General features: G+C 38.4%; 4 protein-coding genes, 1 long non-coding RNA gene and 1 pseudogene across 7 annotated transcripts; 3 read left to right on the top strand and 3 right to left on the bottom strand.

Annotated features, from left to right (window-relative positions):
* Positions 1 to 33: 33 nt before the first annotated feature.
* Positions 34 to 11,503, bottom strand: LOC146452668 (uncharacterized). Its single transcript, XM_085097718.1, has 12 exons — positions 11,284 to 11,503; positions 10,786 to 11,172; positions 9,898 to 10,035; positions 9,507 to 9,580; positions 9,281 to 9,361; positions 8,827 to 9,051; positions 7,766 to 7,841; positions 7,219 to 7,365; positions 5,693 to 5,852; positions 4,129 to 4,831; positions 2,876 to 3,538; positions 34 to 1,413 (listed from the first exon to the last, which is right to left on the bottom strand). The coding sequence occupies exons 1-12, from the start codon at positions 11,300 to 11,302 to the stop codon at positions 1,270 to 1,272; spliced, it is 2,817 nt and encodes a 938-aa protein (XP_084953844.1). The 5' UTR covers positions 11,303 to 11,503; the 3' UTR covers positions 34 to 1,269.
* A 22-nt stretch (positions 11,504 to 11,525) lies between these two features.
* LOC146452667 (2-methoxy-6-polyprenyl-1,4-benzoquinol methylase, mitochondrial-like) lies at positions 11,526 to 18,173 on the top strand. The gene is made up of 7 exons (XM_085097720.1): positions 11,526 to 11,728; positions 13,750 to 13,899; positions 15,209 to 15,367; positions 16,100 to 16,206; positions 16,642 to 16,730; positions 17,607 to 17,718; positions 18,002 to 18,173. Exons 1-7 carry the CDS (start codon positions 11,551 to 11,553, stop codon positions 18,101 to 18,103), a joined length of 897 nt encoding a protein of 298 aa, XP_084953846.1. The 5' UTR covers positions 11,526 to 11,550; the 3' UTR covers positions 18,104 to 18,173.
* Positions 18,174 to 19,250: 1,077 nt separating this feature from the next.
* On the top strand, positions 19,251 to 19,825 carry LOC146452666 (uncharacterized). The gene is made up of 2 exons (XR_014859666.1): positions 19,251 to 19,534; positions 19,580 to 19,825. It is a non-coding gene; the product is annotated as an uncharacterized LOC146452666 (long non-coding RNA).
* Positions 19,788 to 20,442, bottom strand: LOC146452665 (dynein light chain 2, cytoplasmic pseudogene; annotated as a pseudogene). Its single transcript, XR_014859664.1, has 2 exons — positions 20,283 to 20,442; positions 19,788 to 20,130 (listed from the first exon to the last, which is right to left on the bottom strand). The product of XR_014859664.1 is annotated as a dynein light chain 2, cytoplasmic pseudogene (transcript).
* A 768-nt stretch (positions 20,443 to 21,210) lies between these two features.
* On the bottom strand, positions 21,211 to 22,340 carry LOC146452664 (dynein light chain 2, cytoplasmic). The gene is made up of 2 exons (XM_085097447.1): positions 22,179 to 22,340; positions 21,211 to 21,765 (listed from the first exon to the last, which is right to left on the bottom strand). The coding sequence occupies exon 2, from the start codon at positions 21,763 to 21,765 to the stop codon at positions 21,496 to 21,498; it is 270 nt and encodes an 89-aa protein (XP_084953573.1). The 5' UTR covers positions 22,179 to 22,340; the 3' UTR covers positions 21,211 to 21,495.
* Positions 22,341 to 22,473: 133 nt separating this feature from the next.
* On the top strand, positions 22,474 to 24,665 carry LOC146452663 (serine/arginine-rich splicing factor 1-like). 2 transcript variants are annotated; one of them, XM_085097442.1, is made up of 4 exons: positions 22,474 to 22,766; positions 23,403 to 23,476; positions 23,576 to 23,781; positions 23,911 to 24,665. In XM_085097442.1, exons 1-4 carry the CDS (start codon positions 22,585 to 22,587, stop codon positions 24,142 to 24,144), a joined length of 696 nt encoding a protein of 231 aa, XP_084953568.1. In that variant the 5' UTR covers positions 22,474 to 22,584; the 3' UTR covers positions 24,145 to 24,665. The 2 variants fall into 2 exon arrangements, with proteins under 2 accessions (XP_084953568.1, XP_084953567.1); XM_085097441.1 differs by having other exon boundaries at positions 23,403 to 23,781.
* Positions 24,666 to 26,760: the final 2,095 nt, after the last annotated feature.

Here is a 26,760-nt window from a genome sequence, read left to right as displayed (position 1 = left end):
AAAACTGAGATTCTCAAGAAAGTATTAAATCTATTGTACAGACGTTTTTGTAATATTTTATTACACCAACAAAATACAGTGCTTTTATATGTCAATTGAGAGTGACTTTACCTACAACTGATGGAGTAAACTCTGAAAGAACCCAACTTTCCATAAACGAACTCCCTTGGAACTATGTTCAATAAATAATTTAAATAATTTATTGTTTGCTAAGAGAACTATCCACTTATAGGGTGCTTAAAATGAGGGATATTTTACCAAGTCTAGTGGTCACTGATTTTCACACTAAGGGTTATGTAATGTTTAAAACATGAGCAGCAGTGTTTTAACGGGATTTAAAACCACGAGGCGCAGCCAAGTGGTTTTAGACGCAATAGAACACGTGCTGCGAGTTTTTTGAACGGCTTCAAAAACATTCCTGGAAAAGCGTGTGTCAAGAGATTTCATAACAATGATGCTTTTGTGAACGTTGGAAATTAGCATATGAGAAAAACATGAAACACCGCATACTAACAAGGAGGAAGTTTTATCGGGTTTTAAAACCACTGCACTGATCATGTTTTATCCACCATTTGATAGGTCAATGGGCTTTTGATTATTATTAATGAGTTTTTGAAGGGGGAGTCAACTCACCCTAAGTACAAATTCTATAACTACTATACTTTGATTCGTTCCTACCTTAAACTTCATTTGTCAAACAATAAATAATCAAACCTACCAGTAGTTTTAAATACTTAATGACAACATGGTGACTACAGAGGGTAACTAATAAATAATGAGAAGGGATTTAGTACATCTACTATAAAAAAGTAATAACTTACTAAAATAATTTATCAACAAGAAGCATATTACCAAGCAATATTTATAGACGAAGGGATGATTTTTAGTTTTCTGAGCCTGCACATAAATAACCTATAACCTGCAAATACTGCTACCCTGTAAGATTTCCGGCTACAAGTGTATAAGAATGACAGCATCTCTTGCACCAATATCTTGACGGCCATGTCTATTGTGCCGTTTTTTATAAATATAAATAAATATATATTTTAATAGTGAATAGGACATTTTCACTATGGCGTCATTTGACTACAACTACCAGAATCCTTCAGTTTTTTGTTTTCTCATGCTAATTAGAGCTATTGTTCTTTGCTCTCCACTGAAATTACAAAATTTGAATTTGAAAAGGAAAACAAAATGAATTCTGGTAGTTGTAGTCAAATGATGCCATCATGAAAATGGCCTATTAGTGTGCTTTTAAAGATGAAGGTGTTAATGCTGCGGTGGGTGTGGAACTGGTCCATGGAGTGCAAATGTCTGTTGCCCTGGGCGTGATCCTGGGGGCCCATGTGGAATAACTCCGCCCATGTTCTTTCCTGTCCAGGATTCCATTTTGGGACCTCTTCCCATAATGTCCTATCAAACAAACAAAAGTGGTAAAGGTGGATGTTAAGATGTGGCTTTGAATTCCAAATTTATTTAAATACAAGATTAATAATATTGGAAGGGTACTGCCTCGGAGACACCCTTCGAATAATTTACATGGGTCCTGCAAGATGACAGAACAAATAAAAGGACACAAGAAAAGATAAAGAAATATAAATGAATATATGAACACAAAAGTCAGCAACACACTTTTACAGATAAGCTCAATATCAGTCAAACAGTGGAGCTGATTTCTCCTTATCAGCGGTGCTTTTAGCCTCCCACGCAGTCGTTTTTAGGGGACTCGTATTACCTCCTCCTTTCCCTGCGTAGTTTTAAACTGCTCAAAAATATCCCTGTATTAGTAGGCACCACCCATAGAAAACCCGAGTATATTGAGATGCGCAGAACGTATGCACAGTAACAAAAGAAGGCAATCAGCTAAATATTTATACAGTATGAAAGGAGGGAGGAGGTAATGCGAGTCCCCTAAAAACGACTGCGTGGGAGGCTACGGTGCTTTGGACTGGTACTGATTATCATGTAAGAAATCCCACTGCATTATTATTTTTTGCATGCTTTGCTTTTGTTGTTTATTCCATGAATTTAAGCCATAAGGCCAAAATACAGTCTGTATACCAAAGTAAAGTTCAAAGTCAAATTGTCACAAGGTCAAAATTATCATCAATTTCTTCCAAAATAATTTTGCCGACCAGCCAAGCCAAATTTTATTCCAATACCTCCAGTGTGCAAGGGATGAGACAGTGTTAGGCCCTTTTGTGGGAGGACCTGCACTGTTTGCGACATCTCTCATTATTGGTCAAGAGAACAGAAGAAGAAAAACAACACAACAATGGTCCTAGACATAAAAGCAATAGAGCTGCAGGTTATCAGGTCCAGTGGAAGTAGTGCTTAGAACAGGTGCAGACCTACTGCCTTGTATTAGCTGATTGCCTTCTTTTGTTACTGCGCATACGTTCTGCGCATCTTGAGATACTCGCGTTTCCTATGGGTGGTGCCTACTAATACAGGGATATTTTTGCTCGGTTTAAAACTATGCGGAGAAAGCAGAACTCAGCAAGTGCTCTTGGTATCCAAAAATAAAACTTGGGGTAAACTTCGTTTTTCAGAGATAATAAAGCTTCAATATGGAAAAAGACGCTGTATATTGCTTTGTATTTAACAGCTTTTTAGGATAAAATATTGTTGCTTAATTATCTCTTAAAAATGCTGGTTAACCCTAATTTTCTTTTTGGATTCCAACAGCCCTAGCTAAGATCTGCTTTTCCCGCTTACTCATAAACTGTGCAAAAATACTGTCTTCAGTATTAGTAGGCACTGTTCTTTAAGGAGGAAAATAATAGTAAGTTATAGTCAAGGTGGTCAAGCTGTGAAAAATACACTGGACTGTGTTAAAATAATGACCTAACTAAGTGAACACATTTTCACTCACTATATTTTTAAGAAGTGCCTGTCCATTGGCATGTGCGAGGGGTCCATGGGGAGGGGCAAGAGGGCCATAACCCATCTCCCTGTCATGTAACCCTCCTTCCATAGGAGGAGACGGCTGCAGTGATTGATGTCCTCCCATGTCACGAGGACTCCGTGGTGGTTCAGGTGTTCTGGGTCTTTCAAATGCACTTTCATTGCGATCAAAACCTTCTCCAGGATGTGGGTAGCCTGCTCTCCCCATTCTGGGGCTGGTAGGGCGTGCTGGTTCAGGAGGAGCCTGTCTAAGAGGCCCTAGGGTGCCATGCTCCCAAGGAGCTGGTTTCATACCACGAGGATCCAAAACACCAAGTTTGGTGACACCAGGAGGGGCCAAACTATTGAGGGGAGGCACCATCCCTCTTGGGGGTGGGAGAGGAGCAACTAGTTCTGTTCCTGGTGGCCCCTTTTCCTTTTTCTTCTTAGTTTTGTCCTTCTTCTTCTTTGATGGTACTGCAATATTTTCTTGTTCATGTTCCATGTAATTGTCATCTTCATAGACAGGGCTTTTTTCTACATGAACTGTCTGGGGCTGTGCCCATTTTTGTGGGTGTTTTGGAGGTGGGATAGTGTCATGAGGGGAGGGAAGCTGTAGTGAATTGTGACTCTGGAGGGATTCTGAAAGCATCTGTCAACAAAGAAAAATCACATCAACAAAAGTAATTATTGCAATGAGACTACAAACTAAAGTTGTAAAGGAAACTCAGACACAACTTAAGGTTGTTGAGAAATACTTCAATATTCTATTGTTTACTTAAATATTCAAGTAAGTTTCTTCTTGGAAGTAAATGATAAAGCAATCTGCACAAATTTGCAAATTTGCCAAGAAAGCCTGTACTGTTTAATAATAAAAGGCATTCAGTATTTTTAGATATCAACCTGACTGGGTTTTATAAAAAGCAAAGGAAAATAACAAGAAGAAATGGCTTGCAATGCTTTGGCAACATTGACAAGGACCCTGGATGGTGACGGTAAGATAGATGCCTTTGGGATTTTCAGACACACGGTTTACAGTAATATTTCTCAACCTGGTAAAAAAGGGCAATATTATACTTTTAAGGAACTTTGTTTCTCATCCCAGACCAAAGCACAAGAAGAGTGCTCAGCAAAGGCTTGCATCAACTGAACCTTTAGACATAAATCTAACATGTTCAATATCACACATCCAATTATAGTAAACACAAATTTAAATCTAATGGTTCTTTGAGTTGCAATCACCTCTGGTTGTGATTCAATAGTTTCCTCCTTCCTCAGCTTTTGTTTCTTGTCTTCATCAGCATGTTCTATGAAGTCTTCATTACAGAGTTCCTCCTCATTATCACTTCCAAGACTTGACACATCAAGTTCAACACTAACACTACAATTATCAGCATTATCAGGCGCACTGTGCACACTGGAAGCGCTGCCACGCCCTTCCTGCAAACGCATACTGGAATATTCAAAGTTGTCTTCGCAGTCAATCTCAATGTCACCATCTTCAACATCAATTATCTGCTCCTTTTCATCACCGTCATCATCCAGATTACTTACAACTACAAGTACATTACCATCTTCAGTCCGAAGATCAAAACTGGGAGCTTCCACAGACTGCCTGGAATCACTGTCGTTAAAGAAACCACTTTGCCTTGTTAAAGTACTCTGGCGTCGGCTTTGTAGCTCTGGTTTTTTACCGCCACCTTTATTATCTGAATCTCTGTTGTCACTTTTAGAATTATTGTGTTCTGTTTTGTGATGACTTTGGTCACTTTCCATATCAACTGATCCACCCTGAACTTCAAACCCTTGAAGTTCTGAGACATCAATGTTCTGATCACAGAGAGATCCTCTTTGATGCTCGTCTGATGTGTTTATGCTGTAAGGTTGTTCCTCAACTGTTTGAAATGGAGGGGCAGATGGCTTGGGTCTTGGATGGTCATCATGGCTGTTGAAGACAACAGATATCTCTTTATTTCCTGTACTTCCTCAAACAAACACCTGGGTTCCTTCAATTTTTATATTTTTTGCCTTTTCAACATTTGATAAACCAGCCAGAATCTTGCAAAATTTAATGTCATTGTTCTTGGCAGTAGTCAAGTAGCCACTCCACTTTACGGAAGATGGTGGCTGTACATTTTACCACAATACCTTGCGAACCTGACAGTCAAAAGACATAAAGAAAGCCACATTTTTGCAAAATTTGCCCCTGTCTTAACGACTAGGTTTGAAGTTTTTCTGTGCCTTTTTTAGGGTTTCTGTACACTACAAATTATGTTTAAATGTACCATTTGCCATCTTTTACAGTACAGTGGATTCAACCTTGTCTCTCATCAAGATTTGCTCTCACTACTTGTGACAAATGAGAAGTTTGTGGATAATTCAGATAACTAAAAAGGTGCTTGTTTGATTGAGGAATGGTATACAGCTGTTTTCACAACGGCTGTCCAAAAAAAGTGTAAAAGCGCATGCGATAATGACAAAAAGTAGTCTGGGAAATACCCGATAAATTTCAGTAACAGCTCAGAATCCATAATGCCTCGACTGTACAGTGAAGACTTGAGATGGTGGGCAATATGGATTCTGAGCTGTTATTGAAATTCACTGGTATTTTCCAGACTACCTTTCGGCATTGTCGCGTGTGCTTTTTACGCTTCTTTTGGACAACCTTTGTTGCAACAGCTGTATACACGTAATATTCGAGGGAGGTTGGCTACTCCTTGTTACCCTTATTGAAGTGTTATATAAAAATAGGATGCACGCACATGTGAAAAAATATAATTGACTCCTTCAGACAATCTCAGTTTACCTTTCTGTGTAGGTTTGGCCTGAGGCAGGTATATTTTTTTCCACTGGTCGTTCATTTCCCTGTGTGTGGGCCCTGAGCACCATTCCACAATAGTTCAGTTGTTTGTTATGAATATAATCCACTGCACTGGCATCAAATGAGTCCTTCACCAAAAGGTCCGCTGCAAATTCAATCACAAGGTATATACAAAATTATCTGGGTGCATAGCATTTGAAACAATTTTTCTAACATAAAATAGTTAACCTTTCAATCCATTTATGAAGGTTTTTAAAGAAGCATATTTAACCCTTTAACTGGCAATCATACGATATTGTATGATTGAAAAAGGAAGGAAAAGAAAGGTTTAATACAGCAGAATGTGCAATTTCCTTAAAAATGAGCTATATGGTGGAGGAGCAAAATCTAAACGTTCACAAACCAAATGGACAGCATAATGTAATCTAAAATGTGTATGACACTGACTTGTAAAACCTTAAAAACCAAACGTTTATAAAAACTTAACAAGACGTTTTGGCCGAAAATTTTCGGCCTTCATCGGTTTAAGGGGGCAATTCACCTAAACGCCATTTTTCCACTACTTGACACGGCTTTAATGGAAATATCTCATTCATGTTCCAAGCAATCCAAAAACCCTATCATTATCCAGTGAATCTGTGTTGTGGGGTATTTTGTAAATTTTTGGGTGATTTTTGGGTATATTTGGGAAAAGTAGTTTTTTTTACAAGGATTGGTGAAATTCAGAGAAATAAGAAATATTGAAGATTTAGTGAAGTTTTAAAATTAGAATTTGTAGTTAATAATTAATAGACGGATACCAAGTTAGTCCACTAGCAACCTGGGGTGCTCTTGCGTGGGTATCAACTGTCTGTTGGTGTTCCAAAAATCATTTTCTTTCTTCTCTCCCTTCTTAAAACCTCTTTAAATTTCATTCAAATTTAGGTAAATTGCCCCCTTTTAAAAAATGACAAATAAGCAAACGCTTATCTAACGGTTCACAGTTTGCGTGTGCTGCAATCACGACGCGTAACGAACGGTCACCGCGCGAGAGAACAAATCACGTGAGTGAGCTGTAAATTCCAGGAACATCAATATGTTCATTATGTCCATTCCGGACTGCAATTTCAGTATATTTCAAATGGACAGCAATTAAAGGACTCATTAGAAAAAGGCGGTAAGTGATGATCTTACTCGCGAAAAAAAAAAAAAAAGTGCTCAAAAATCTATGAATTTTCGCATACAGGCTCATTTTTTCATGATGAACTTTTGAACATCCATTTTTATTTTTTAGCTGAAAGGCTCAATTTCAGAGATATTGAACTCTGAAGTTGGCTGATTTTGACACAAGATCACAAAGGAGGTGTCTTAGCTGGAAGTAAGTTTTTCACTTCTAACTAAGACAAGTGGTGTCAATAAGTAAACTAAAAAATTAGGAACAAAACTATATGAAAGGAGAACGATGTAATTTGAATCCAGGTGTACCAAACTGCATCTATCACAACATCAGAAGCCCTTTTTCATGTACCAACCTCCCTGATCAAGAAGGAAGTTGACAACTTCTCCTTGGCCACAGATTGCTGCTAGATGAGCTGGAGTTCTTTTCATGTTATCAGTTTCCTGAAGAGCCTCTATGTTCTGCCTGACTTCAAGAATCATCTCACAAGCTGCTGAATTTCCTGCAAAATAAAAGCCATTCAAGTTTACTATATGTATTATACTAAATGTATGTACTAAATTAATACACTTTACCTGAATCTATTGCCCTCACAACTCCACTTGAACATGCAGTTCTGGGCAGCCTTATGCTGCGTAATGTTGAGGTCCTCATAACAGCAACTCTATACTTGCCAACTTTTTCCGAGTCAAATGCGTGAGATTTTCTGCTGGCGTGATACCCACGCATGTGTGAGAGTTGGCAGATATACAACTCTATGCTCCTATGCTCCCTTTTTTCTTTCTCACTCTTGCATAGAATCAATTTTGTGTGTGTTAGGTTGTTCATTTTCCGGGTGTTTTGGTGTCTTTATGTACTTATAAGTGAAGGAGGTAAAAGTTATAGAAATATAATAATGGTACCTTTTTCTGCTGCAGTATGGAGGACTGTTTTGCCATCATTATCTCTAAGAACTGCAGACTGGGGTGAGAGCAAGGCCTGGGTGCAATAGATAGTACATACTGTAGATCAGTTACTGAACACCACAAAAAAAAGGAGACAAATGGTTTGATAATAAATATATAACAAAGGGTGGATGTCAGAAAACGTTTCTTGAGACTGATGAAGAATGCAGGAATAACCAAAATCAGCCTGGAAGAATTTATTCATGATTAATGAGAAAACACTTTAACTTATAGTTTTTTTCCCTAAGTTCACCTACAAGTTGATGTTGAGTAGTTCAAATCTTTACAGTTTCATTGTAAAGTGCCTGACTGGATTTTGAGATAGTCAATGTTATTACAAATGAAGGGCTGTGCACTATCACTGCAATAGTAACGGCTGTTGCTTGGAAAACAATTTAAAACAAAACTTCACCAAAGGTTCTCATTAATAATGCATGAAGAAAAACAAAGCGAATCTTACCATGCAGGAGGTTTGGAAATGTGATCTTTATTATCATTTTGACAAATTTTTTCTTTGAATTTCTCCAAGAATTATTAATGGTTTGAGAAGCTATATCAAACACTCTAAAGAGTGTTTCATCTGATTCCCTGATACTCTAAAATCTTCCTGGTGTTTGATGTAATATATCAAACACGAGGAAGAGTGTTTCATCAGATATCCAAACACTGAGAAGTAGGTTGAAAAAACGAGGCGCAGCCGAGTTTTTTAAAACAACTTCGAGGTGTTTGGATATCTGATGAAACACACTTTCGAGTGTTTGATATGGCTTCTCAATTGATCAATAATTCTTGGAGAAATTCAAGGCTAAAGTTGGCAAAATTTTATGGTAATTAGGTCACATATCAAAACCACGATCACGTTAGCGATTTTCGTTGTTTTCTCTTGATGAATTATTAATGAGTTTGAGAAATACTACTTGAAAAGGTGATATAGTATGAAGGAAATCAAGGCATGCCTTCTTTGCGAAAAACCATTGTGAGCCTCCTTAAGAGAGCGATTTAGTTCATCCCTTACATACCTCAAGGCATTCCAATGACCCCACTCCTTTGACTGCCCAGTGTATCACTGATTGTCCAAAACAATCAGAGTCCTTAAAGATGGCATCTTCCTCTGGGTCAAATCTGGACAATGCTTGCTGTAACACTTGAAGATTTTGAAGCTGATCAAAGTGACACGCCCACATGGCTGGTGTCAAACCTTCACTGTCAACGGCACTGATGTTTCCACCAAACTGAAGAATCAGCTACCAAGACATACACAGTAATTAGCACTATAATTCACTGGATTATCATGACCAATGTAATAGGTATCAAGTAAATCATAAATGCCATAACAAGTTGTGGATAACAGAGAACGGCCTTGACGTTAATGTGCCACAACTTACACATTAAAAAACTGCAAATAAAGCTCTTTATTATACCTCTGTGCTTCCCTACAAGCTAAAATAAACAGGTAGTATAGGATGATTTTACCTTCATGCTATCAACTGAGGGTCTGGCTGCTGCCCAGTGCAGAGGTGTCCTTCCTTGATTGTCTTCAATATGATGAGACGCCTGTAACAAAGACAATGAACTTCAGGTAAACCTTTTCTCTTTCCTTCAGAATAATGCATTATCTTATATTAGGGTTGGCAACAAGAGCCAATCAATCCCTAATTCAGCAGTAAAGCTACTGCCTATAATTAAGAAATAATTTCACCTTGTTCCTGAGTAGTAGAGTCAAGGCTGTTGTGTTATTGCAGTAGGCAGCTACATGAAGTGCTGTAGTGTTATCTAATGGATAAAATAATAAAAGGAAGAAAGATAAAAATACAGTCCAGTTGTTAGAATTTTTGTAATCAGTGTAATATAACTCAGGATTTTTCTAGATGACTTCTCAAGGAAAGTAGCCAGGCATAAACTACAGAGGGAGTCGTATGCCTGTTGTCTTTTCGTCATTTGCTAGTCAATTCATCACGGCAGTTACTGCCCATATTACCAGTTGCCAAGTGCTAATAACAGCTTTGGTAAGCAGAATTTGAATGAAATCTTCACTAAGCAGTGTTGGTAATGTGGTCCCAACCATGAATGGAATTTCCAAATTTTTCTACCGTTGGCTTGATGGTCCAGATCACAGTTTGCATCGATAAGCATCTCAAGGCATTCAGTGTGAGCAGGGGTGTTTCCATGCACACAGTACATTGTAGCATTACGTCCTAAACCATCAACTTGCTGAATAATTGCTGGATCTGGGAAAAAAGACAACAAACCCAACATGATTAATCTAATGATGATAAAATGGTTTGGTGCAGGTCCCAAGCGACAAGACTACTACTACATAATTAACAGTCTTCATTTACAAAAATTAAAATAATACAGACCTTGAAGACAGTATAAACCAATGTAAAGGTAGTACGACTTCAAATTTTGGTACGGGGTGAGTGCCAACAGAAATTTAAGTAGCAAACAAGAAGGCCATAAATCCTTAATAAGCGGCCTCATTTATGCCCCACTTTATGCACTTACTCATTTCTATTCATGCTTTGCAGATAGGGCTATGTTTAGAACACCTTCAAACCTCTTTCACAGCACTGTTAAGTGCGCCATTCGCTTACAAAACTCCTCAACTCCCCCCCTCCCCCCCCCAAAACAGTAAAACAAAAACAAAACAAAACATGCAAGTATTCTACCAGCCCAAAAGTTAACTCTGGTTCAAATTTCCCACCCCTCCCAGGCTATCAAGCAAAGATCAAATTCTCTGCTCCATGGGCACAGTATGTGGTAATATGCCTGGAAAGTGGGGGGAGGGGAGGGTAACGTTGAAAGTAAGAATTGTTCAGCTCATAAGATAAAATCACACGTCGAGTGGTCAATAAACAGCTGCAAATAATTATTAAGCTTATGCAAACGTTGTGCAAAATAGCTCAAGTTTTATCACCCCAATAAAACATTTGAGTTTCTTACATTTTGACACCCATTTAAGCATTTATTTGTTTTACCTTTATCTATGAGTTCTCTCAAAAGTTCTGAATCCCCCGATTTTGTAGCTTGCAAGACAAGAGGGAGGGACGAAAATTCATTAGTCCCTAGACTAGCGGACAGTCGAGGTGATTCCAAATTGTACCACTTCCATTCAAATTGATCAGGTACTCCACAAGCTGGTGAGACAGGGCTTACGCCACCGTTAAAAATAAGAGTTCCACCTATTGATTTTGCATTAAATCTTGGAGAAATTCCACCAGAAAAACCTCGACTACGGAGCTTTTTGTAGTACTTTTGCAGGTAGAACAGAACGAGATTCATCGAGTCACGCAGCTCAGCTGTTGATTCTTCGCAGGAAAGTTTCGAAAGAAACTCCTGAATTAAAGCAGCTGTTTTCTGGAAATCTGAAAGTAAGAGATGAAAGATATCAATAAAAAATTACCTTTAAACCGATCTGATCAAATTAACCTTCAACAACTACAATAAACACTAATAGGAGATATAGAATACGTTACCGCGCTTTTTTACAACCATCGTTTTATCTCTGAAAGCACCTTGCGAATGGCGGGCGAGAAAAATTTTTCGACGATCTTAATAAATTATCAAGAACTCTGAATCCTGGACTATTAGCACTCTGGCTGTCAGACATCTGTCCAGATATAGTTACAAGCAAACCTTTTTTGCTTCTCAGCCAAACATACAAGATTTTCTCAAATCTCTTCCTGGGAAGAAAACATACGTTGATCGCTAGGAATTGTGGGATATGAGTTACTGAATCCAAAATGGCGGCTCCTGCAGTGAAATTCAGAGCTTCGGTTTTAGCTGTTACACGCTGTTCCAGATGTGGTGGGTCGTGGTTATCCAACATAAAATATCGTCTATTTTCTGATTGTAAAACAGAAGACAAAACTACGCATTTCGGGTATGAGAGAGTATCGGAAGAAGAGAAAACAGAGAAAGGTAATATAAACTCATAAAAAAGCATTTTATTTTTTTTAATCCAATGATTTATGTTTTCTTTTTTTGTAGAAGCCTGGTGATTTTTATATAATTTAATATGTAAAATATAACTAGTTTAATAGAATGGTACAGATTTTACTCCTGAAGCAGAGATGCCAACCTCTGAAGGTCTGAAATCTGGAGATTTTTTCTTCTGAGCCCCCCACCCCCCTTATCACCCTACCCTCCCCCCTAAACAAAATTGATGCACTTAACCCCCCCCCCCCCAGTTCGCCCAAAATTCGCACTGCACTAGAGCTTTTTTTTTCCCGCTTTTTAATTGGTTGAACATTTGTCCAATCAGAAAGTCGTTTATATTGCAATGATGACAAAAGCGTATTTTATTTGGTTTCCGTCAAAGTTTGTGGCAAACTGGTTAAAGCAGGTATGCAAATGCAGCCATAACACAATATTTCTTAAATTCATGGAACATTTGAGTTGAAATGCTGACCTATTATGCAAATAAAATGCCAAGTCGCTTTTATCTGGGAGGTTTAGTCACCTGTACGTGAGACCGGGAGATTAGTTCCGTATCCCGAAGACTCCCGGATAATCCGGGAGAGTTAGCACGAGTGCTGAAGATTCAAAATATTGAAGCATGAAATTGAGGGTTTTTTCGCCCAGGACACCCCACCCCCACCCCCTCCACCTACGCCCCTCCCTCTTCCCTATATTGGGTGATTCCAGAAAAGATATTCTGAAGTTTATGGTGTCCATACCCATACGGTGAGCGGTATCTTGAACTTGAATTCTGAAGGTATATGGTGGAATGTTAGTGAGTTATCATTAATTCGTTTTGTACTTTAGATTGTATTTTAGAAAGTTAGTCCCCCATTAGCAGTGAGAATCCCCTCTGCTAGATTGTTGCTTGACACGTTAATTAAGTCATTATTATTATTATTATTATTATTATTATTATTATTATTATTATTATTATTATTATTATTATTATTATTATTAATGGGGTGGGAGAAGGGGGGGCTAGATCTGGATATTTTCTTTAGGAATGCATGACTCAGTGAAAATTTCTCTGGAAATGTTAATTTGCTGGCCATCAAAGTCTGTCAATTGAGCATGAACTGATGACTGAAAAGAAGGATAAATGTACATAAAATTTGTGGGAGAAGCTAGAGAGTTAAAAAGTGTGTGTGTGTGGGAGTGGGGGGGGGGGGGGAGAGGAGGGGATTCAAAGGGCATGGGTGTAGAACATTGTGGAATTCCAGAGGCAGGTGGGATTAAAACAATTTAGAATTTCTAAAGTAAGGGGAGTAGAGGAGAGGAAAGGGAGTGGGGAGGGAAGGAAATGTTTCTGCCTCCCACGATAAGGTAAGAATATTTCCTGCAATGACCCATTAGTGTCGAATGAAAGCCATCATGTCAAGCTCCATGAATGATAGTCACAACTATGACACTCCATCGGAAATATTGGTAATGACATTGTTAAAATATGATCAGTACCAATCTCACGCTGGGGGACGGAAAAAGGAGAGATCCTGGGAACAAGGTTGGATCAGTACTTATGACAGTATCAAGATTAGGGTATTCACTGGGTGAAACATTCTAAACTGAGATCTGGGTTTTTGAGAATCATCGATGATTTGCATTCTGGTTTATCAAGGATCAAAATATCTGACAAGTGTTATCCTTTCCATTCTCGCTTAAAGCTTCTCAAAACAAAGAAAATCACTACCGTTGTTTGAATATGTGTTCCTAATGACCATAAAATTTTGCCATTTTTAGCCTTGAATTTCTCCAAGAATTATTGACCATTTGAGAAGCCATATCAAACACTCCAAAGTGTGTTTCATCAGATATCCAAACACCTTGAAGTCGTTTAAAAAAGACTCCTCATTTTTTCAACCTACTTCTCAGTGTTTGGATATCTGATGAAACATACCTTTCCTTGAACACGTGTTTGATATATTATATCAAATATGAAAATGATTTTAACAATGTACTGTTAATCAATTTGCTATTTCCAGTTTACAAGGTCTTTGAAAATGTGGCAAGTTCCTATGACAAAATGAATGATGCAATGAGCTTTGGAATACACAGATTATGGAAAGACAGATTGATCAAAGTGCTTAACCCATCACCTGGGACGAAACTTTTAGATGTTGCTGGAGGAACAGGTAGTTTTCTTTTTCATAATTAAGGAATTGATTTGGGAGGTGGGTGGTCTCCATAAGAAAAAGGTGCAGTTTGCAGAAGCTGCTGAGAAAGGGGAAGAAACGAACAGTTGGTACTTTTAAAAGATTAATGAATTTCTACTTGCTGGTCATCTAAAGTATATTCTTGTCGCCTTGAAGATGTTCTTAAAATCCTTCGCCTTTCTTTTCCGCTCCTTGCTTCCCTGTGCACTAAATACAGTCAGATTTTTTGTCATCTGGAGGTCCTGGGCGTAAGTCCCTGCTCTGACCACATTTGGATTTGTTTCATAGTAGTCCCTTGCTCAAATGATCAGCCACATCTTGTAAATAGCCAACTTGTATGCCTCCCTGCCAGCTGGGATTTTTATAGAGCAATCTTGAGTCTGTAGTGTTTGTCAATCTTTTACAGTGTCTTCAACTTACCGTACAGTGCATAACACATTGGCACTTTTAATAAATAGTTTATTATAATTTATTGTTATAATTTTACTTTGTGAATGTTTATTTCCTGAGAAAAGAAATTCTATTGCAAGACTAGCCTTAAATGCCAGCTGGATGTGTGACTGTTCACTTTCATTATAATAATAAATTGGGTACTGGTCACTTGTTTGTCTGTAGTTCCTTTGCACGTCCTTCATTATGAACCAGAATTGATCAGCCACTTGGGCGGCCCATTCTGTAATTGGCACACGAAAACTTTACAGTGATCAGCATCAAATTTTCCCTTGTAATATCAATGCTTATTCAACCCCTGAGGTCTTGAGAATTAAGGATATGATCACATAAAGTTAATTTCTTGATACTTCAAGAACTTCTTCCCAGTACTTTTATAAGAAAAGTATGGGGACAAGATAGAAGAATTTCTTCTTTGATATCAGGGATTAATAATGGTAATTGCACTGAATGGAGTGTAATTTGGTCTGAAATCATAGGCGTGATTTAAAAATTGAACGAGCGCACAATGCGAGTTCAATTTGAAATCACAAGTAAGATTTTAGACCAAAATTGTGTGACACGAAGTTCAATTACCACTTTATTACACCTGTTTTGAAATGACAGTTTTTTGTCAATATTTATTTATCCACTTAAGCCATGAAATTTGATTTGTTATTAAAATTATTTCATTTTCATTTTGATGGGCTAAAAAAAAGGATGCGATTTAGAGTAAAAATAGTACAATTCGTGAATAAATCGCACTGTTGAGAGTCAATTAGATTGCAAGGATCACCAGTGATTTCAAAATGGGTGTAATAAAAAGGTTAAATTGTATCACTGTTTTGTGTTTGAACAGGAGACATTGCGTTTAGGTTTCTCAACCATGTCAGAAACAAATCATCAAGAGGCAGATTAAAAACAGAATCAGATGACTCACATGTGACTGTCTGCGATATCAACAGAGCCATGCTTGATGTTGGCCAACAGAGAGCTAAGAGATTACACCATGCTTCAGGTTCAGTGAGATAGTGCTACTTGTTTCCAAACTGCTTTTTATATTCAGAGGGAATTTTGCATATTTTTCATACTTTGATGTTGATGTTACATCTCCCGTTATATCACAGACTGTGCTTCTTTAGAGGTTTTGTGTTAGTGGTGGTTAATAGTACATACAAGACTGCAAGATGGCGAGACCAACAATTTTATGCAAGTTCAAGGCTTCCTTAACCTTGCAAAAGAAAACAACTCTGAGATGCCTTTGCGCTAAACATCATGACTGTCAAAAGACACATGAAACTTAACTAAAACTTTGTGACATGCATATTTTTGGAGAGGCCGTTCTTCACCCCTTCTATTTTTCTGCGTCGATGCACACAGCTGAGGATAAAATAATTGCACATTTTTAAAATTTACTTACTAGTAATTTTTTCATCTCCCAAGAACCCCAAACTGAATGAAAACACGACAAGCATATTTGTAGGAAAGAGGTATTCCACAGACCAAAAATAAGCTGCATTATTAGCTAGCAGTCTACTAAGTCTGAATTATGTTGTTTTATGTTTGCGGTCTGAAATAGGGTTAGTAACAAAACTGTTTGAATTAAGCCAAATGTTGTAGGCTTTGAATTGTATTAACCCCACCTAAATTCTCCAAGACTACCCTACTTCCCAAGGATATGTTTTAAATATGTTTTAATAGCTATTGTAGTGTTTTGAGTTATTTGACTTTATTCTTTCTTGTGACACAGGTATTTCATGGGTTGAGGGGAATGCCGAAGAGCTTCCGATATCAGCTGAATCATTTGACGCTTACACAGTAGCATTTGGGATACGAAATGTCACAAGAATACACAAGGCCAGTTTAGAGTTTTCCTTATTTTCTTTTGCCAACCTTTGGCAACATCATCACCACTTTCGTTGAAATATAATATTGATTTTATTTTTTTTTTTTAACTTCTCCGGGGTTGGGGAAAGATATTCCTCTGAATTTTGGTTGACTGCATGATATTATATAAAGGAAAATACAGGGAGATGTAAAGAATCAACCATAAGAGGACACAGAAAAAATCTGATCTAGAACACAGAGGATCGTGGGTTCAAATCCCATCTGGGGCTCAGATTTTTTCTGTGTGTTATGGTTGATTCTTTACATCTCCCTGTATTTTCCTTTAATATATAATTTTGGTTGAGTTGTGCAAAATCATCACCCTTTCTCAGACTGAAAAATGCCATTTTCTCTAATTCAGATTTAAATGTTTTCCATTGAAGTTATGCTCTCTTTTATTATCAGGCCTTGAGGGAAGCTTATAGAGTACTAGCTCCTGGAGGACGATTCCTTTGTCTTGAGTTCAGTGAAGTGCAAAACAGTCTCTTAGCAAGGTAGGCCAAAGTGTGTGTTGGGTTTAATCATCAGTATGTGCTCCTAGCAGCTCAAGTATCTGTACCATGAAGTGACGAGTTGCATTGCTATTGTACAAGATTATATGCTACCGGGGGACTATCCCCTGGGGGGGGGGGGGGGGGGTTACTCTGACCAAGTTCAGCTGCATTTTGAAACCTATTTCAGACTAAAGACCAAAAATCCCTACCCTATCCCAGACTGGCTATTTTCTAGAAACTCAGTCACCTTCACATTCCAGCTAAAACAAAATCTTCTACTTGTACAACAACAACTAAAACATGTTTTTTAAGTGTCGATTCCCAGGAAACCTAGTCTAGACTAAATTCTTCAAGCAGGTGATCAGTTTCCTCGAAAATGGTACCCTATTCAAGAGCAAAACTCGCTGATTTCTATACCCTATCCCAGACTGAACTGCTTGAAAACCATACCCTTCACAGTGGCACATACCCTTATAGCTTATATATCAGAGTACCCCCCCCCCCCCCCCACAGGTTTTAATTCCCAGCATGCTGTCAGGTTTTTGTAATGGATCTCCATCACTGGCACACATTCACTCTGTATACATCCAGCTAGAGAGAGAAAGTTACTTGTCCAAGGAAAAACACATGATTTTCCTATCGTAAAATGGACTGTACAAATGTGATGGAGTTGTCATAATTTATGAACAGAACTTGGAGTCCCAGTGAACAAGAGTTATTGAAAATAACTTGTGCTACTACACTTCACTAAATTGTGGTCCCAAAGGCTTTTATTATAACCCAACATCGCTGTAGTGCTAAGAACCTGTTAGTGGACAATACCAGATCGACATGTGAGAACTTTTTGTTGATTTGTTTTTATCTGTTTACCTACAGTGCCTATGAGAGATATTCCTTTGATGTGATACCTGTCATGGGACACATAATTGCTGGAGACTGGAAATCTTACCAGTATTTAGTGGAAAGTATCAGGCAATTCCCTAATCAGGTTTGTTGGGAGCCTTTTCAAAGTCTCCTGTTATTCCATGTATTGGCCGAGTCTGATTGTTAGTTCCTTGAGCTGCCATCTAAAAGAGTGAAATCTGTATGAAGTACAGGGTGCAAATTTCCTGGGGTTGGGTGGGGAAGGGATCGGATAACTTTATTTAAACACAATGAATTTGTCAGTACAGAATAAAATTGTCAAATGTTTATTCTCTATCTAAAAATTCTCTCACATTTTAAAATATTGTCAGTGATGCCTGATAAAGAAGTTTCTTCTTTCTACGCAGGAGGAGTTTGCAGCAATGATTGAGGATGCCGGATTCCGCCATGTTACTTATGAGAACTTAAGCTTTGGAATCGCAGCCATTCACTCAGGCTTTAAACTATAGTCTGACTCTTAGAAGACCTTGTTTTGTAACTCTGCTGTTGTTAGGAATAATATTAAAAGATGATTCTTAATGCAAGTTGTTCTTGATGCAAAGCAAGTGGACACAGTATAAAGTACGAACGCTGGAGCCCAGATTTTGAGAGAGGGAGCCTTCTTTTTCTCCCTCCCCCCTTCCCTGACAAAGGCCTGAGGTTTGTGATGGGATTCTTGATGGTAATTGATAGCCACTGCAGTATCTTGAAGGGCATAAAATAAGAGATCTGTGACGGTTTTCAAAGATGCACAAAACCAACATGTTTGATACAGTTATTAAACGAAGTTGAAAGACTCAATTGAAAAACCTAATTAGTGTTGATTTGGCTTTGAAATCCAAACTCCTCCAGATTTGCTCTACATTGACAGCCAGTTAATTATGCTACTTATGCTGTACACTGAGAGTAGAGCAAATTTGGATATGAAGGCCAAATCATCACTTTGTCTATTTCCAAGAAAGAGTAACTCCTTTGTTTCTTTCTACACAGGCATGTAAATGAACATGAAAATCTTGTGGGAAGCAATTTTTGCACTTGTTCACATTTCACACACTCAAATCTAAGAGAAAAAGAGACTTCTTCTAGCTCCTTTCAAAATTTATGAGGATATGAGCCACAAGTCTCCTGTCTGCAAGGAGCTGTTGTTCCTAAGGATGAGGGTTGGGTCCCGGGGGGGTACTTGGGTTCAGTTTTGCTGGGTATGTGCCGCTGGCCTCTCAGAGCCCCTGCCCCATTATAGTCTATTTTGTGGCCAGTTATAGACCCCATCTTAGTCACTTTTGGGAAAAAGTAATTTTCTCGATCCCAACTAAGTCACTTTCTATTTATGCATCTACTTTATCAATCCTTTAAATATGTCATCCTAAAATGAATTGAAAAGAACGGAATGTGATGCGAAGTCATTGTTACATTTAATAAACAACAACGTCTGAACTTTTTAACCGAGACCATTTTAAATCCCTACTTAATAAAATTACTTACCCCCAAAATCCGAAAATGTGCGACCCCTTTCTAGTCAATCCAGTCATGAAAATGCTACCCCATCCAGCGGCACATCCTCAATAGCCTCTTATAAGGAAGTACCCCCCCCCCCCCCCGCCCCCGGGGGTTGGGTCAACTTAAAAATTTCATAAATGTACATTGAAACTCAGAGTTCACTCTGCCAAAACTTCCCATTTAAAACAAACAGAAGCAAGCTTTATTACATCTTTTCACAAGTCAAGAAGAATAAAAATACAGAGAAGCCGAGGTATTAATGCAGCTAGCATCTCCTCAAGTTGTCAGACTTGAAGATTCTGCTAGTCTGAATTTCACCAGTCTTCTCCGTTGCTGAGGAGACGGCTAAAAATCAGGTTACCAAGATTCTGGCAAGCAAATGTTTGGTTACTTTTATACAAAAAGTGTCTATGCCTTATGTAACAATAAAAAATTCATATGTTAAACAGTTTTCTTACACCCACAGAGTGGCAAATTTTCAGAATTATTACATGAATTCTATTTTTTGTTTGAATTCCTTATTTAATAGCCGGTTTACAATAATATTTAAACACTACATCCTACAGATCTATCATACATTGATATATTTCATCGAATGCTCTCAATCTCGCAAGCACAAGTTCGTTACCTTACCCGGAAACAGAGCGAAAGTTGCAATCTTCTGCGTTCATAAATAAGTTTTTGGTCTTCCGTTTGGAACACCAAGTTGTGTTTTTCTCTAACAATCTAATTATCCAGACTTGAAGAGAAGCACGGCAACTTGGCCAAGGTAGAAGTAGATGAAATGCTTCGTCTCGTGCGTAACGTAAGAGCCAAAATTCCTCCCAACAATGCAATGCCAAGTTGGGTTGTACTTCTTGTCAAATTCTTTCTTGATGTAAGCAGCTATGTCTTTCTCGATGTTGAACTTTTCCATAGCTTGTGTGGCACACTCCACAGCATCTGTCTGCATATCCTCCGTCATATCGGCATTTTTTATCACGGCTTTCCTGTCGGTCATCTGGAAAATCGAAAGAAGGCAGAAATGTAATTAGCCGACAGGGCCTTACACCCTTCACATACCTCGAAAAACGAGGGTGACTCCCCTTAAGACCACGCCTATGTTAGGGAGTTAGAGAGAAACGGCAATGGAAAAAGAATCGAATTACTTACCCTGTCAAAAAACAGCTTTCCACAACTTACACAAACCTTCGCCACCGAAATTCCCTTTTCAAACAACTACCTCAAAGTCAAACAAATTCAACATCGCTTCCTTTTAGGAGTTTATGACCCACGCCATATGGAACAGCCAATTTTGGACTTGCTGATTGGTTTATTTCTGCGGACTATTTTGGTGGCCTATATCAACCCACGATGCATTGCGCGGAGAATTAAATTGAGGTGTTGTATTACCATAGTAACTACCTGGATCGGAGGGGTTCTCTAGAAAAGGCTTTCTAGAAATTGTTACTTTTTTATATAATTGTATTGAAAACCCTGCATTGATTTGAAGCACAAATAGGCAATCTTATTCTGCCCACAATCCATCTCCCATTTTCATTCTTCAATTCTGCATGCCCCTTCGGTTTTCTTGGACATTTTCTTTGTTTAGTCTTAACAAACAACAACCAATAAATGATTTCTGAAGGTTGCTTTGTTGGGGGTTAAAAGTAGTGCATTGAAGAACAAATTTGCATACATACAGTTTGATTCCCCTGGGGGCCTTTCAACAAGGATTATTGCAAAACTGCTGGCATGAATTTTCGGTGTCTGTACAGTGTAATATAACACTACACACTCTACTTGTCTTGCAATTTTACAATGAACAATTCAGCTCAGGCCTGATTTTAACTTTTGAGAGACAAGTTGTAAAGCAAGTTTTATACAGCCTACCATTGTTTCAGACCCAAGATGGAAAGTTTCATTTTATTTGGCCAATGAAACCTGACTCAAAAGTTTTTTTTGGTACATATCCCAGGTTGAATACCAACACCAGACAAATTTCTGGTTTTAGTGTAAAACCTAGTTTCTATAATTTCATTTAATATCCACTTATTAGTTTTGAGTGGATGTTGATTAAGGAAGCACAATCCCAGAGCAACACAGTAATACATTACTTTATTAACAAGGACTTTTGGTAAATATATATTTATAACTTAATATGCTCTACGTCTTCACATAACAAAAGTACAAAAATAAAAAAAAAAAAATAAAAGAAAAAAAACAGTGAATGCTTGCAGCTTTAATATATTAACATTTGTATAATTTTGGAACTGCTACGATCAACTTAAATAACCATAAAATTAAATAAAAAAAATAGCAAAATGTCACACATCTGAAGTCACTACTTTGTAGGATGTCATTTTCTTTTAGTGTTTATGCAGATTCAACCAGACTTGAAGAGGAGTACAGCAACTTGCCCGAGGTAGAAATATATGAAATGCTTGGTCTCATGGGTCACGTACGAACCAAAGTTTCGTCCAACAATGCAGTGCCAAGTTGGGTTGTATTTCTTGTCAAATTCTTTTTTCACATAGGCAGCAATGTCTTTCTCAATGTTGAACTTTTCCATTGCCTGTGTAGAAACCTCTACCGCATCTTGTTGCATATCTTCAGACATGTCTGCATTCTTTATGACAGCTTTCCTATCAGACATCTGAAACAAGTAAAAAAAAAAAATTACAAGCTTATTTCAGTTGTATTAATCTCGTCTTACAACTAGCCTTTTTTCAAACCTCTTTTCCAAAATGTTTACCATGGAAATTGGAAAACCTCAATTTTAGAAAATTATTTTAGTTTCCATAGCAACGGACCGCGAGCTCCCCCCAAAAATAATAGCGGCAACAGAGAAAAAGTCCATATTCACTAGCTTTCGCAATTTTAGGATTTATCTTTGAAGTTATAGCAACCCGTATTACTTTTCAACTTTCAAAACGCTTAAGTAAATCAATCAGAACTGTGTAAACAACTTTCTCGATTCAGGGCAAGCTCGTCCATCGTTAACTGTTGACAACTATAAAACTGACAGAAACTTAACATGAAAAGCTTAACCAACGCAAAATCACTCACCTTTATAGGTTATATATTTTGGGAAATAGCCAAGCAACTCAAACAGAGCTAGCACACAGTATCGTTTCCTCAGTTCGACAAGACGGAGAGCTTAGCAGAGAATATTTTGCGAGACAAACTTACGCTTCCTTCTCGTCCCTGATTGGATACAGATCACAAAAAAAGAATATGATTCGTCCTTATCAGAGACCTTTTTCGGGGGCCTTTATCAACCCACAACCCCCTGCAATTACTTCCTGTGTAAATAATTGATGGGAGCCTGTGTTCGAGTCCCTGCGATGTTCTTCGGGCCGCCCCTATACCCTCATCAGCGTTCAAACTCGTGCGTGGCCGGGCATCTTTTGAAAATTTTGGCGAAGTCTTTTACATTGCTTTCCCTGGCTTTCTTCTCATACATTTAACAGTTATGAATCGAAGCAACAATAACAGCAGGCGTATCTATGTGGGAAATCTACCCTCCAATATAGACGAACGAGATTTGGAAGATATATTTTATAAGTACGGCGACATTGCCGACGTAGATTTGAAGATCCCTCGGTACGGTACTGGCGGCACACCGTTTGCCTTTGTTGAATTTCATGACCCAAGGTACGTAGAAATGAAGTTTCATACTTCCGTTAAACTTCCCTTGTTAAGGGTTTGGATATTTCACCACATCATCTTTAGTGTTTCAATATTTAAAAGCGAACTGTGGTTTCAGTTTCGTCGACGCTTTATAAAAGCGGTGAATTGCATGTAGTTCGTCAATTATAGTTGATAAAATCTTTAATATTATTGGTGTTTCTTTTTTCACCAAATGAATTTCTTTCATATTTTGGGCCTCTTTTCCACGTTTTTCAGTAAGTCAACTGAAGAAAAAGAAATGAATCAAAACAAAATCTGTTGAAATTGAATAACATGAAAATTTTATGAGAAACCGCAGAACACAATGAACAAGATTGGAAGGGGGAAGATAGGGACCCCTCTTTGCTAGGCTGCCTTTTATCTAGGTTACGCCAGAGTTCTTTGACATGGGCTTCCAAATTACGGAATAACAACTTTATCATGGATGCTTTAGTCGTCAACTCTAAGCTGTCCTTGTGGTCTCAGCTATGCACTATAAACAGTTTTGCATTAGTTGTGGCTCACACACCTCACCGTGTATGGCTCCTTTAACCAAGGATTCACAAATCTGACCCTCCTATCCACTTAGTTCATGTCTGTTTTTTGCTCATTCATCTACAGAGATGCTGACGACGCCGTGAGAGGCAGGGATGGATACGAGTTTGATGGTCAGAGGATTCGTGTTGAATTCCCTCGTGGTGGACGTGGAGGAGGGAGATCAGGAGGAGGAGGAGGAGGGTTTGGGGGTGGTGGTAGTGGTGGTGGCGGCGGCGGTGGTGGACGAGGCCCTCCTCCACGTCGCTCTGAGTATCGTGTCTTGGTTTCTGGGCTTCCCCCTACTGGTAGTTGGCAAGATCTCAAAGACCATATGCGTGATGCTGGTGATGTTCAATTTACTGATGTCTTTAAAGATGGCACTGGTATTGTGGAGTATTCTCGCTATGAGGACATGAAATATGCACTCAAGCACCTTGACGACTCTAAGTTCCGCTCACATGAGGTATGCAAACACTTGTAAGCACTTTTCAAAGGTGGTTAATTTGTTATGGTTTTGAAAATTGTTGTTTCTCTGCACATTTACTGGGAGTAAAAATATCTTGGTTTCATTACTGTACTTTTGTATTTTTAGGGTGAAGTTGCATTCATTCGTGTCAAACAAGACAGTGCTGGTGGTGGCCGCGGTGGTTCACGAAGTCGAAGTAGATCACGTTCAAGAAGCAGATCCCCAAGGAAGAAGTCCCGCTCTCGCAGCCCACGTCGATCATACTCGCCAAAGAAATCCAAGTCTCCTTCACGGTCACCCAAGAGGAGGAGATCTGCCTCTCCGAGGCGTTCCAAATCCAGATCTCGCTCACGTTCATAGACACTAGCCGTGTTTTCCATGTTCATGTTTAATTTTCTCTGTTATTACTTTAGAATGAAAGAAAGACAGTAACATGGCAGCCTGTAGCTTTTTAATTTTGTATATTTGTGGTTACATGAATCTTTTACTCTTCCATGGTATCATTTTCAGGGTGGCACAAGCAATTTGTGATATTGGAAAGGGAAGCTAGGAAAGAAATCAGTAGATGTTTCTGCACTTATCTTGCTAAGGAAATCAGAAACTGGATCAGTGGAAAAAAGTGCCTTCTGGGAACAATAGGATCAATTGGACATAGGGCATTTTCTTTGGATATGGTATGCATGGTTTCTCAACTTCAACAGTACTTTATGAGAAAAGTGCCACTTTTTAAACCTCAGCTATTGAAAAAATGTTAATTTGAATCGATGTAAAGAAAGTAGGGTTGATTAGTTTAAATATTTGAACCAAGTGGTTAGTTTCATTTTACTTAGCTACCTCGGAATAATGCCTTTCTTTGGGAAAATAAAGTGTTTAGCAAATTACTTCAGCTACTTACCATAAGCAAACATTCCTGAGTGAATCAAGAGAACGAAGGTAGCCTTGCTGTTTTATTGTTGTTGTTGTTTTTTTTAAGTTTCAAAAGCTTGATATGTTGTGAAAAGTTATTGAGGTTCCTGCAAACCTATTAATTGACAAGATGACTTCTTTATAATCCTGTGACAGATCTAAACGCTGTCTGGAGGAGACCGGATCCTCATGTCATTCAGTCAGTGATCAAGGAATAGGATAGGAACTGGGGTCAGCTCCAGTACAGTTTTGGAACAGAACATTGGAAACTATCAGGAGTCAATTTTTTGGAACTCAATCATCTGGCAAAGGATTTGGATGTAAACTCGTTTCAACATTTTTGGAGGAAAAACAGTGTTTGGGATGGAGGAATAACAATCACAATCTTTCAAATAAGGTTCTCACAAAGCACGCCTCCATGGAGGGTAACCTGAATGTGGTATGACACGTAACAAGTTCAGTCTTTTGATGAAATTTCCAATTGAACCAACCAATGTCCTAGCCAAAACATTAAGACCCAGTATTTCACTCTTTTATAGGTTAAGAGTTTCCTACCTTTGCATACACCTTTTGCCTTGATGCTTAGGATAACTACCCATGCCTCTCATCACACTTATGGCACCTTTCTGTTTTCGTTTTCTACTAACCTTTTAACTGCAGGAGCTTCTTAAAGTTGGATTGTTTGCAGAGTATTACAGGAGGATTCAGACCCAATTGCACTGTTTGGCTATTGCAATTTGCAAATACTACCGTTCTAAATAATTATTTAAATAAAGTTTTTTTCCATTGAAAAACCTTTGTCTGACTTTTCATTTTGTGCTATTACATTGTGCTGATAAACATTGTTATCATACCTGTCCACTGTTTTCCGTTGCTCTGTAAATTTGAACCACCAAACAGCGAGCAATTTTCTAGAATAAACTCCCTGAAGTGTTATTTTGGTTCTGGATTTGAAAGTGGGAAGTATATTGAGGTTTCTATTTAATAATGGTGGTTTTTTAGAGTGGGAAAAGGGTCAGTCTACTGCCACCCTGCCCAATAATGGCCAAGAAAAAAATAATTTTATATCGAGGTTGTTACGCATTCTCAAATATTGGTCAACGTTTGCTGGGAAAAACAAACTGCTGGACTGTTGTAAAAACATTCCACCTTCTGTTTATGTGCCAGCTTGCATTTTAGTAACACAATTTCTAATTCAAGTTGCCTGTATGAAAGCTGTCTTTTCCCTGATTTATGCTGTTGCACCTATAGCAATTGATAATTGCAGTGTTGTAGCGAAAAGAATGCTTTTGTGTTGTTTTTGTGATTGCACAGAAAGAAAAGAGTTTATGGAAATAATTTTCCTGATGGTAGATCAAGTGCAGTAAAGCCTGACCTGTGCGGAGGTTAGAAGCAAGTGAAGTGAGGCGTGCAGTGTTGTATGGGAAGCGATGAGAGTAATGTGCCATGCCTTCCCACACCCAAAAATAAGTACCCCAAAGAATAATAGTGACTTGGTATGAGCACCAAAGTATGTAGCCTGCAAACTCAGATGTATTTCCTGCTGTTGCTTCTCTCTGGAGAGAAGCGGCAGCCGGAAATATGTCTGTGTTTGCAGGCTACAAAGTATGCTATGCAGCCAACAATAGTTATACAACACCCTGGATGCACTTGATTGACCGTAATTTGGAATGAACCATATTCCTAAAATCCCTTGTAGGACGTTTTTGAAGCTACTGGAATTCAAAGTGGGTCTTGAATATTGTCTGCACCAATGTCCAGCCGAATTTAATTAAAGTGAGAAGTCTAGAGGCTATTCCAGAATACAGGTGATCAAACACCACCCTAGTGTTTGATGAGATTGGAGTCCTTCACAAGTTTGGTGCCATTAGGAGCTGTTTCAGCTCCTTAGTTCTTGTCACACAGCTAAATTTGTACCCAGACCTTCTCCCCAAGCGTCTTCCTTGCAATCTCAGCTCGATAAACATGTTGAGGCCTGGGAATGAGACTGCCAAGCAAGTTTGAGTTTGAAGGCAGACTTTGGTACCCAGGTGTTCCTCTGTTTGCATTCTCAAGAAAACGTGTTGTTTC

Source organism: Pavona decussata, unplaced genomic scaffold (assembly GCF_977016875.1).
Source record: "Pavona decussata unplaced genomic scaffold, jaPavDecu1.1 SCAFFOLD_366, whole genome shotgun sequence".
Taxonomy (NCBI): Eukaryota; Metazoa; Cnidaria; class Anthozoa; order Scleractinia; family Agariciidae; genus Pavona; species Pavona decussata.
This window is presented reverse-complemented; position numbering and strand designations above follow the sequence as displayed.